The sequence below is a fragment of the Meriones unguiculatus genome, chromosome 6 (assembly GCF_030254825.1).
Source record: "Meriones unguiculatus strain TT.TT164.6M chromosome 6, Bangor_MerUng_6.1, whole genome shotgun sequence".
In the NCBI taxonomy this organism is placed as follows: domain Eukaryota; kingdom Metazoa; phylum Chordata; class Mammalia; order Rodentia; family Muridae; genus Meriones; species Meriones unguiculatus.
Window position 1 is genome coordinate 50000570 of NC_083354.1, and position 13442 is coordinate 50014011.

Sequence of the window (13442 nt, forward strand, 5' to 3'; positions counted from 1 at the left end):
ATGTCCAACTTATATCCCTTTATTTAAGGTGGGTCAATAGGCTCAGGCTCCTGAAACAAATTATGTATTATCAGCCTACTGGGAAAATACCCTCAGAAAAAATTAACACATAGAAAAAAAAAAAGAACAATTTAAAGTTACATCTCAGAAATACAAACTCATAAATAAAATATTTTTCTACTAAATGCACAATTATGGCTATAGTTCCAGCACTCCAGAGGTTGAGAAAGGAAGAGAGGAAGTTTGAGGCCAGACTGAGACATGTTGTGAAACACTGTTGGGAGGGGGGGGGAAACAAAAACCAGTAGCAGAACTGACAGATGGCTCAAAAATATTTAAAGGAGTTTATAATGGGATATAAAATGTATTTTACCTGTCATTTGGGAAGGTTTACCAGTAATCCTACGTGCCAAGAGAAGTAAAGCCAGGTCGTTTCGTGCACATTCTATAAGAGACCGGTAAGCTAGATTTTGATTCTTAGCTCATTATTAAGTAAAATACTAAACTAGATAAAATTAAGAGACTATGAAATTGCATTAGTACACGTGATTAAAAAAAAAAGAAACAGTGTTAGAGTATTGTAATATAATGAAACCTTTATAGATTTTTATTTTCTTATTTTTTATGGGTACGGGTGCTTTGTCTGAATGTATGTCTGTGTACTAAGTGTAGAGGCCCAAAGAGGGTGTCGGATCTCCTAAAACTGGAGTTATAGTTGTGGGTTGCCACGTAGGTGCCTGGAATTGAAACTGGGTCTTCCTGAAGAGCAGCCAGTGCTCTTAACTACAATCCTTTCTCTAGCCCCATCATGAGGCATTTATGAAGCTAATAAAACATATCAAGTCTCAGAAAACTATCAAAACTATAAACATATTTAAGATTATGTTTATGAACAGGTACATAGAAAAGCTATAAAAAGTCCTTAATAAAGAGAGACAGAGACTAACCGGACGATTTTATGGAAGGAGAGAAGAAGACAATGATGAGTACTTCCTTTACTCATAAGCTCTTAGATTTCTATAGCTCATATGTGGGATATTACAATGAATAGTTTTCAAAGACATTGCCCAATAAAACTGTCTGTAGTGTAAGTAGATCCAACATAGGAAACCTGAAAGGAAGGTTCTTGAGGACATGGTGGAAGAGACAAAGGTTGCATTGCCTTCTTTGAGACATTGGAATCACAAATTTCTAAGACAGTGAGAGATTTCTGGAAAATGCATAAAAGAACAGATGGAACCAAAGCCAAAAGCAAGACACAGACAGAAAGCAATGACTATATTTGTAAAACAACAAATATTTTTCTATTCTTTCTATTTCAGTTCAGAAAAAACTTATAAAGAGTTTTGAAATTTGGTAACCTACTTAGCAATTTTATGGTAAAAAGAAGACTTTCCCCTCCAGGCAAGCTAGGTCAACACTCTTGAAAGAACTAATCCAGCTTACTATATTGAAATAAATCTTTTAAAAGAAATTTCCATAAAGATATCTACCAATACACCATGAAGCATGCCAAGCAACACATGAAAGAACGGCAAGTCAACATCTATGATTGGAGACTAGTGCACTGCTCTTAAAAATGGTGAACAAGGCTCGAGGGAACGCTCAGTGGTTATGAGTAGGATTGCTCTTAGATTTGGAGCACCTACACTGAATGGTTTAAAACCACCTGGAACTCCAGCTCTAGGATATTTGAGAGACATACTTACATATATGTAACTAAAGAAATGAAACAAACTTAAAAAAGGTAAAGTAGTAATATATATTAGTATACATATTAGGTACCGTAAGTAAATTCAAAGTAATGAAAATAGATATATAATTGACAAACAAATTCTTTTTTTAATTTTTTTCACCAAGGGATTGATTACAGGCCTTGTCCATGCTGGGCAAGAGCTGTATCAACAAAATTATTTTTTTTTAATTTTGTTATATTGATTTCTTTACTTTGTGAGCGTGAAGAATAGTGTGGTTGCATGCCATAGCACTTGTGGAGGTCAGAGACAATTTGTGTGAGTTGATTTTTTTCTTTCTACAATGAAAGTTCCTGAGATCAAACTCTAATAATCAGGCTTGGTGGGGAGCACTTCTATCTGCTGAGCCATCTTGCTGGCCCTCCAACCCCATTGTGTTTAAAAACATACTCAACATTGCCCAAACCAATCAGAACACATTCTCAGATAATAGGATAAAACAGAAAGAAATAATTGCTTTGTAAAGTAAAGTATCTGTGGATGATTAAAATATATATAATAGGATATAATAAAACTGGGAAACATAAAGGTAATCAAAATACTCATGACTGAATGTCTATAAAACTACTGCTTGTCCTATTTTTTTTTTTTTGTAAATAGACCAGGTAGTATTTAAAAGTAAATTCATTTATTTAAATTTAATAACTGAAAAGCATGAGATAAGTGAACCAAAAGATGTGACACCTTTGGAAATAGCAAGATGGACAAACCTCTGGCTTAATTTTTGAAGAAAAAGATTCAAATAAAACATGGAATGAAAAAAAGAAATTACCAAAAACCATTTTAGACAGCAATGAAAAAATTATGTTGGCTGTAGTAATGTCATTTCCTTCAGCTGTGTGATTACCGAGGCTGTATATATATCAAGAAGAAGGGGCTCAGAGGAAAAGAGAAGTAACAGGTGGCAAATACTTCCACAATACATTTATATATATAAAACTCTAAAAAAATTATGAAAAAAGGAAACTCAATGATGATGTACCTTAGAAGAGCAACACCCCAACTAGACAAATAAAACACCAATATCAGGAACAGGTGACACCTTTCTGAGTTGTGTCTAAAGATAACTCCCTAAAAACGTTATGGAAAACTGCCAATGATATCACATTATTTATGTCACAGAATGTGAACAAATCTAGCTACTATTAGATTAGAAACTTCACCCACTACTGGCTAGCATTCAAAGTGCCATATACATATTCCAACAAGAGAAAAAGAACCATCAATCTAACCCAGCTTTGCAGCCTGTGAACTATAATAACAACCTTTCCTCAAAATATACCCACTGATAACATAGTTGCACAAATGTTATGGAAGTAACCAACCACTTAAAAAAATCAATTTAAGGCCCCCTCCATTAGATGGACACATACTTAACACTATTAATGAGGTCATAAACCTGAGGATACATAGATCATGGATCTTAGGGGAAAACAATTATTTTGATACTACAATTATTCTGATAAATGAACAATAGAAATAAAATGATTACTAACTATACATTGGTATAACCGTAGATCAGTGCATCATTGAACCTTGTTAGAGAAACTTCTCGTTTAGTAGACAGTAATTAACACAGAGCAACAACTGGACACTGTGCAGAAAATGAGTGAATTTGGAGTACTTAGTCTGGAATAGTCACACCCCTCTCCCCTCAAGGCTTAAGTATCTATGTGGAAGTGGAGGCGGAAAGAGTTAAGAGACAGAAGTAGTTGATTACTTTAAGAAAACAGTATTTTCCAGCTACAACAAGGTAAGATGCATATATAAAGTCATTTTATTCCATTAATAGGGACAATTTTTACATTTTTCTTTTGTGGTAATGGAGGTGAAGCCCAGGGCTATGTACATGCTAGGAAAGCACTGTACCTATGAGTTATGTTACTAGTCCCACATTTTTTTTTGTTTTAACTATTAACTAAAAATGACTTCAGTTTAAAGTGTGTCAAATTTATTCATGAACACATATAAACACACAAAACCCAAATAAAAGCAATCAACTCTAATGTATTTATTATATATTTAAAACAATATAGAATGTTAAAATACAATTTATTCAAGGAGGGCAAAAGTGGTTTAAATTAGATAAATATATTAACTCAGGCTAATTAACAGATTTAAAATCACTCACCATAAAGAGGAATTTTCAACATACACCAATACACTTTGAGCATGTAGCTTAATGACCTAGTATTTGTATAGTGAGCAACAGGCCCTGGGTTGGGTTCCCAGCATCACGAATAAAAATAAGACAAACCCAACTAACACCAATTTACAAAATAATAACATACAAACAAAAATTTTAAACACCTTACATAATAAAATGAAATATCAGTTATCAATGATAGTATAAATAGATCAGAAGGTCTTGTCTATGCTATCAGACAAGGCAAGGAAATATGAATTATAGAGTTAAAAAGGTGAAATTATTAGTCCAGAATATCCTAATAATCTACATGGTAAAATAATAGGGTTAAGAAAGCATCAGAGGCCCTGTGTGGTAGGCTCCTGTCTTGTTCCCTGTCTTCTCCCACATTTGATGTCTGTCACATTTATCCTTCTGAATGAGGACTGAGCATCTTCCCTCCTTCTTGTTTAGCTTTAGGAGTACAGATTTTAGTATGTTTATCCTATATTATATGTCTAATATCCACTTATGAGTGAGTTTATACCATGTGCATCTTTCTGCCTTTGGGTTACCTCACTCTGGATGATCTTTTCTAGCTCTAGCCATTTGCCTGAAAACGTCATGATTTCCTTGTTTTTACTAGATGAGTAGTATTCCATTGTGTACATGTTCCACAATTTCTGTATTCATTCCTCAGTTGAGGGGCATCTGGGTTGTTTCCAAATTCTTGCTATTACGAATAAAGCTACTACAAACATGGTTGAACAAATGTCCATGTTGTATAGTTGAGCATACCACAAAGGGCCTCTGAAAGACTCTACTGATTGAAGTATCAAAGCAGATGCTGAGACTCATAGCCAACCTTTGGGAATCTTATGGAAGAAATGGAGCTAGAAAGTCCTGGAGGGGACAGGAGCGCCAAAAGGAGAGCAACAGAACCAAAAAAATCTGGGCCCAGGGGTCTCTGCAGAGACCATACCCCAACCAAGGACCATGTATGTAGAGCACCTAAAACCCTTGCTCAGTTGCAGCCCATACGCACTTACTAGGGGGAGTAGGGGCTATCTCTGACATGAACTCAGTGGCTGGCTCTTGGATCACCTCCCCCTGTGGGGTGCAGCCTTGCTAGGCCACAGATGAGACCTGATAGGCTAGGGTCAGATGGAAGGGGAGGAGGACCTCCCCTATCAGTGGACTAGGGGACATCGGGTGAGAAAAGGGAGGGAGGGTGAGACTGGGTAGAGACAAAGGAGGGGTCTATAGCCATGATACAAAGTGAACAAATTGTAATAAATAATAAATAAAGAGAAAAAACAAAACAAAACAAAACAAAAGCATCAGATTTTAGGAGTTCTAAATGCTGTACATGTATGACCAACACAAAATGAAAGGATTCTTTACCTTGCAATAGTTAATTGGAAAATACTAAATGCTAATAATAATGATAAAACTACATTGTATTTAATAATTAGACTATGATGAAAGAAATATCAAACGAATACCTTATTCTTTTATAATAGTATGAAATATGGTAAGTATGAAATATGGCTGCCTTGGGACTCAGAGATGACTGCCTCTCCTCCCTAGTCCTGGAATTAAAGACACTATACAGTTTTTACATTTAAACTACATGAAAATTTATGAAGCATTTGACATGTATGTTTTAAGAATTCCTATCATGAATTCTTATCAAGAAAAAAAAATATGAGAATTAGCCAAATAGGTTTTAAAGCCAAAGAGTGCATCATGTAGTAAAACAGGAGGTCTCATGTATAACATATATTAGGAAGCTACGATGATAAAAGGCCTGGCATTAAGATGTAGAAAAAAGAGCACAAGCAAAACCTGCCTTTTGAACAGATACCTGACAGGTGTAGTATCATAAAGCAGTGAGAAGACAATTGTTTTTAAAACAGTTTTTCTAGAAATCACATCATCTAACAGAATTTTCTAGCTCAGTAAACACTGAAATTAAAGCTATAAAACATTTATTAATCTACTTAAAACTTTAATAGGCTTGTTTAATGTCTTTTACTTCAATGTTCATAAAAAATCTATTTGAAAATTTTTTTGTTTTGTTTTGAAGCCTAAGCTTGACACTTCATAGATATCCATATAAAAGTAACTTTTATATGGAGAAAACAGACATCAGTTCAAATGAAAAATAACTTATATCTATAATCTCAGAACTCAGGAAACTGAGGCTGTAAGATTAAGTTCCAAGCCTGGGCTGCAGTATAAGACCATGTTTGAAAACAAACACCACCACCTAAAATACATTTGGTTATAAACAGAACCTTAAAAATGATTAAACTGTTAACAGATACGATACTTACTGAAGTATCAGAGTAACCAATCGAATTGCTTCCACAGCAACATCATATTCTTTGTCAAGAGTCATTGATACAATGCGATCCTGAAAGAAGTTAAAAACAAATCAACCTGAATATAAACAAGTAAAGACAGACTTAAGATATAACCAAGAAGGATAAAACAGGAAGTTATCACTATTTTATTTTCCTTTTTTAAACTGGGCCTCACTGTGTAGCCTTTGCTGGCCTCATACTCATTTGCCTTTGCCTCCCAAGTGCTGGGATTAATAAGGCGTATGCCACCATGCCTCCCTTGGGAAGTTTTACTCTTGAAACCATCTTATAGAAGTGGGGGTAGGTTTTTACTTGTTTGTTTGAGTCAGAAGCTTACTATATAGCCCTGGTTAGCCTGGAACTAATTAAGTAGACCAGACTGATACAGAACCTACAAGATTCACCCACCCCTTCCTCCCAGGGCTTTGATTCAAAAGTGTGCCTGAAAATGAAACTCAAGTGGCATTTCCCAAACACTACTTCAACTAAATCTTCGGTTACAAAATTAACACATCTCAAAAACTCTTTATATAGAGTAATTCTCATTTTAAGCAATAAAGTTCCTTCACACCTATAATTAAAAACTCCTGTTAAATACATATGTTGTGAAACAGACTTATGCATCTATTTTATATAAGCTTACTTAAGGAACTATCAAAAACAGAAATAAGAGTAGGTGGGAGTTTCTGCGTAAAGGCACCAGTTGGTGACCCCAGCTCCACAAAGCTCTGAGCACTGCCTGGAAAGGTGCCATATAGCCAGAGGGAGACAGTTCCTCTTGGTGAAAACTCAGATAAAACTTTAAATGTGCTGTGAACAGAAAAGCACAAGTTTTGGACAAGCACCACAAAAAGGAAAGAGAAGTCTGAAATGCAGAGATCTGCTAGGATTAACATCTCCCACCTCCACTACAGCCCTAAAGAGCAAGAGATCGGTATTACAGGAGGAATGCAGCAGAACCTGGATATGCTGCAGCATCATGGTAGTACCAGGAATCCCTAACCAACACAGACTAGCAACAGCAACACAAATAGGTAACCTAGTTTCAAACTGAGTAGGCCCTCCATACGCAATCAGAGCCTCGGGCACAGAAAGTCCTACACACGCCAAACTATTCCCAAAGGACCAATGATGTCTAGAAAAATTAGACTAGGGAAATCTGAAAGTGACCTTTAGGCAACAAAATCCTTTCTGCATAAACAGACTTAACTTGTTTAAATTACTGATACAAAATGCCCATTCATTATTTCCTACCTACAGAGCCAGATACAGTCATACTAATAAAAAAACAACAACACCAAAACCCAAACAAAAACAACAAAAAGAGCAGAGAAGAACACAAAGGTAAGGCAAGATCATATCTTCTAAGTTGGAAAAGAAATTAATCCAGGCACATTTCGTTTTTCTGTATCATTATTAATATTTTATCATTAAAATTGTATTTATTTATTTAGTGTGTTTGCTGGTCACTGTGCTGATCCTGCTGCTGCTGCTTAGAATGAGAGTCCTCCCGGTGCCGCCTATTTAGTGTGTTTGAATGCATACATACAGAGGTTAATAAATGTTTCTCTCTTTTCCACCATGTGGGTTCTAGGAATATCTCAGGTCATCAGGGTTGGCAGCAAGCAAATTTATTTGCTGAGCCATTTCTACAGCACACACACGTACATACACACAACTTCCTCCCCTTCTCCATTTCTTGCTCAGTTCATTTCTTAAAATTGATTCCCTTAGCAAAACAAATGTACGCCCTTATTACATTTTTCTTCAACCCTAGTACTACAGTCCCTGGACCTTCCAGGACAAGGGAGTAGCTCTTGCAGGTCACATAGGGAATGCTGGCAAACCATTGTATAGTAATTGATTCTGCAGCTCCCTCTACCCTAAACATAAATCCAAGCAAAGACAGTCTGACAGGAAAATTAATATTAAATAATATAAACAATAACTCTGGGAAAAGGGGGATATTAAAGACATCACAAGGATACTATAACCCTCACAAACAACTTATCAATGTTCCAAACTAAAAACATGAAAGCTTAAAAAACCTACAGCAATTTCAAAGAGCTACTTTTTTTTCCAGGTTTATTTTTTTTAAATAAATTTTTAAAAAAAAAAATAATTACAGATTATTCACTTTGTATCCCAACTGTAGCCTCTTCCCTCATCCCCTCCCTATCCCATCCTCCTTCTCTCCTCTCTACCCATGCCCCTCCCCCAGTCCACTGATAGGAGAGGTCCTCCTCCCCTTTCTATCTGACCCTAGCCTATGAGGTCTCATCAGAACTGGCTGCATTGTCTTCCTCTGTGGCCTGGTGAGGCTGCTCCCCCCTCAGGGGGAGGTGATCAAAGAGCCAGCCACTGAGTTCATGTCAGAGACAGTCCCTGTTCCTATTACCAGGGAACCCACTTGGACATCACAGTGCTACTTTTAAAAAGGATTAATAACCACAGAGAAAACTAAAATAAAGAAGAAAATAAATCCAAGACTAAGTCAAGAACATAATCAAAATATATGGAAGAAAAATTTCAAAACAAAAAAGAAAAATTCAGCAAGGGAATATTTCAGTGAAGACACTGAAAAGAACTAAAGTGAAACTGAGCAAGTCAAAGAATAAGTTAAAACAACATAGCAGAAAGCATCAAAAATATAAGAGCAAGAGAAGAACAAAATTTCAGGGACAAAAGGCAAAGTCAAAACACTTAAAAAGATGAAGATGAAGTGGCTGGAGTAAGACACAAGATTTAATGTATGTCTTTTATCTCTAAATCACAGACTTCACACAGAAACTAAGTAGAAAAAATAAAGAAGAACACAATAAACTAAGGGGAAATTAATCAACAAGAAAAAAGCATTATAATCATCTATGAAGCAAACTTGGAACAAAAAATTATATAAAATAAACACTATAAAACATCATTAAAAGTCACACATATCCTTCTATCAAAATGGTGGAAGACCTCAATACTTAATTAGGTCTTCGAAAATGAAAATTAGAAATGTCAAAGCTAAATTATATCACAGATCAATCATCAATATTTAACAAATATACAATATTCCATACAACAGGTGAAGAGATGGAGTTCTTTTCTACTCACACAGAGCCTTTTAGAAAATCGTAACCAGGCAGGTAGTGATGGCACACGCCTTTAGTCCTAGCACCCAGGCAGATCTATGAGTTCAAGGCCAGCCTGGTCTACAGAGTAAGTTCCAGGATTGTCTTGACTGCCCCCTTCCCCACCCCCACCCCCATAATAAAGCATTTAAGTCAAAAGGAAAGACTTAACAATTAAAGACTTTAAATAATTTATGGAAAATAGTAAGATCATGGAAGAAAAAAAGACATCAACAGCAGGAGTTGTTCTCAGGAACAACACAAATACTTGAAGACTGGATGACAGATATTTGAATGAACAATGGGTCACTGAAGAAATAAGGGAATGAATTAAAAATTTGCTATAATCAAATAAAGACCATAGCATAATCTACCAGCATTTTCTCTGGGATAGAGCCAATGCAGTCCTAAGAATAAAGATTACAGCTCACATTTAAAAAAAACCAAAGCTCTCCAACAAATAACCCAACAGTACACCTCAACACATCTCCAGGCTCATAGAAAAATAAGAAGCCAAACACAAACCGGTAGACAGAAATTAGAAGGAAAATTAATGAAACAGAAGTCTAAAAGGATAGGTAGAACCAATCGAAACTGTTCTTTAAGATTAAAGGACTGATAAAACCCTAGCCAAAAGAACCAAAAGAGAGAGATAAGACCTAATCAATCAAATTAGATATTAAAATGGAGATGTTCAAACACATGCCAAAATAGTCTAGATCATTACTGATCACCTCGAAAAGTTATTTTAAAAAGCTGGGCAGAAAAAAAATGGATAAAAATTTAAATTCATATTACATATTACTAACCTAACCCAAATTACAGATACACAGACTTAGTCTAAGCACTAAGACTGACGCAGCAATAGGATCCTCCAAACAATACAAAGCAAAAAAAAAAAAAAAAAACAAAACAAAACAAAAACAAGAAAGAACAAAGCCCAAAGCCCAGGAGTAATGGATTCAGGGTCAAATTTTATGAAACCTTCAACGATCTAATGCTAATGATTCTTACTATGTTCCATGAAACAGAAAGGGAAAGAATATTTACCATATCCATTCTGTTAAGCTAGTATTTATCCTAACACTAAAACTACATAAAGATACAACAAAAATGAAAGTTATGTTCAAATAAAAAAAAAAAAACACATTAAGATCCTACACACAAATGATTTCATCCAGGATGCAAGGCTGGCGTAACATATGAGCATCAATGACTCTAACAACACATGAGAGACTTAAGACACATAGAAGAAATGACATAATCATACTCATAGAAACAGAAAAAGCACCTGACAAAGTTGAGTATGTTTTCATAACAAAAGTCCTGAAGAAATTAGAAAAAGCACACATCAAAAAAATATATATATATGACAAATCTATTGCTAATAGTATACTATGTGGGAAACAGCATTTTCTCTAAAATCAGGAAATAGAAAGGTGCTTACTCTCTTCATTCTTATTCAGAATTGAGCCTGAAGTTTAGTTAGAACATCAAGACAAGAGAAAGACATATATAAAAGGAAAAGATTGTATGGAAAAACTCAAATATGCCTATCTGCAGATGACACAACATTATGTTCAATGCCCAATATATACTACCAGAAAACAGATTGATAAATTCAGTAAAATTGCAGGATACAAAAATTAACATAAAATCCAGCAGCTTTTTCATACACCAACAAATATATCACTGAAGAGGAATTAGGAAGAAAAAAAATCACATCAACAATGAATTCAAAAGGTATCTGAGGGTGAGAAGGTTCAGTGGATAAAAGTAACTGTTTCATAGACTTAGCAACCAGAGTTTGATCCCTGGAACCTAAGTAAACTTGGAAGGAAAAAAATCCGAGTTCAAAGGGTTGTCTTTTGACTTCCACATTTGTGTAATGTAATGCATCTGTAAGTCTACCCCACAACAACAACACGACAAAAATAACGAAAACATACAAACAACAAAACGAAGCCCCAAACCAATACAGTGAAGGGAAAGAATTCAACAAAGAAAATTTCAAGACACTAAAGAAATAAACTAAAGAAGATACTGGATGAGGTTCTCAACCTTCCTAATGCTACCCTTTAATATAGTTCCTTATGTTGTGGTGACTTTCAATCATAAAATTACTTTCATTAGGCAAACAAGATGGACATCGGAAGAGGGAGAAAACAGGGAACAAACAGGAACCTATCACAGGGGGCCTCTGAATGACTACCCAGCAAGGTATCAAAACATATGCTGAGACTCATAGCCAAACTTTGGGCAGAGTGCTGAGAATCTTATGGAAGAAGGGGGAGATAGAAAGACCCGGAGAGAAACAGGAGCCCCACAAGGAGAGAGAAAAAAAATCTGGGCACAGGGGTCATTTCTGAGACTGATACTCCAACCAAGGACCATTCATGGAGAAAACCTAGAACCCCTGTACAGATGTAGCCCACAGCGGCTCAGTGTCCAAGTGGGTTCCCTAGTAAGGTGGAACAGGAGCTGTCTCTTACATGAACTCAGTGGCTAGCTCTTTGATCACCTCCCCCTGAGTGGGGGAGCAGCCTTACCAGGCCAAAGAGGAAGACAAGGAACCTAGTCCTGATGAAACCTGATAGGCTAGGGTCAGATGGAAGGGGAGGAGGACCTCCCCTATCAGTGGACTGGGGGAGGGGCATAGAAGAAGAAGAGGGAGGGAAGGTGGGATTGGGAGGGGATGGGAAGGGGCTACATTTGGGATACAAAGTGAATAAACCGTAATTACAAAAATAAAATAAAAACTAAAAAATTACTTTCATTGCTATTTCTGTAATTTTGCCTCTGTTATGAATTGTAATGTAAATATCTGTGTTTTCTGGTGGTCTTAGGCTACCTTTATGAAAGGATTGCTTGACCCCAAAGGAGTCACACAATCCATAGTTTGAGAACCACTGCTTTACATGTTTCTGGTTGGTAGAATTAATATTATATGGATCATAATCAGAAGTAGAAAGAACACTACTGGAAACATCACAATACCTGACTTCAAATAATACATAGTGATAATGACAAAAACAGCAAGGTATGGGGACAACAAAACAAAACAGACATGCAGACCAAAGGCCTCAAAAACAAACACGCACAAACAATCCTATCTAACTTGTTGCAATGTTGTCAATAATAAAAACAAAACAAAACAAAACAAAACAAAACAAAACAAAACAAAGGCCCTCTGTGGTAGGCTCTTCTCCTGTTTCCTGTTTTCTCCTTCTTCCAATGTCCATTCTGTTTGTCTTTCTGAGTGAGGATTGATTATCTTACCCCGGACCCTCCTTCTTCCTTAGCTTTTTTATACAGATTTTAGTATGTTTATCCTATATTATATGTCTTATATCCACTTATAAATGAGCATATACCATATGTGTCTTTCTTTTTCGGGAATACATCACTCAGGACGATTTTTTCTAGATCCCACCATTTGCCTGTAAAATTCATGATTTCCTTGTTTTTAATTGCTGAGTAGTATTCGTATCAAAGCAAATGCTGAGACTCATAACCAAACTTTGGACAGAGTACAGGAAATCTTAGGAAAGAAGGAGGCGATAGCAAGACCTGGAAAGGACAGGAGCTTCACAAGGAGAGCAACAGAACCAAAAAATCTGGGTACAGGGGTCTTTTCAACCAAGAACCATTCATGGATATAACCTAGAATGCCTACTCAGATGCAGCCCATAGCAGCTTAGTGTCCAAGTGGGTTCCCTAGAAAGGGGCATAGGGATTGTCTCTGACATGAACGCAGTGGCTGGCTCTTTGATCACCTCCCACCCTCAAGGGGGGCAGCCTTACCAGGCCACAGAGGAGGACAACACAAGCCAGTCATGATGAGACCTGATAGGCTAGGGTCAGATGGAAGGGGAGGAGGACATCCCCTATCTGGGCTTGGAGAGAGGCACGGGAGGAAACAAGGGAGGGAAGGTGGGATTAGGAGGAAAAGAGGAAGGTGGCTACAGCTGGGATACAAAGTGAATAAACTATAATTAATATATAAAATAAAAATTTAATAAACAAACCCCCACAATGATTCAATAAATGGTGTTGGCAAAATAAGATATCCACTTAT

The 13442-nt window shown here is 36.3% G+C and overlaps 1 protein-coding gene across 1 annotated transcript in view; it reads right to left on the bottom strand.

Annotated features, from left to right (window-relative positions):
• Positions 1-13442, bottom strand: part of Stag1 (STAG1 cohesin complex component) — a 288399-nt gene that overhangs the window by 85183 nt on the left and 189774 nt on the right. Inside the window, exon 12 of the mRNA XM_060385437.1 lies at positions 6219-6298. Coding sequence (XP_060241420.1) covers positions 6219-6298 — 80 coding nt within the window. The remainder of the gene's footprint in view (positions 1-6218; positions 6299-13442) is intronic.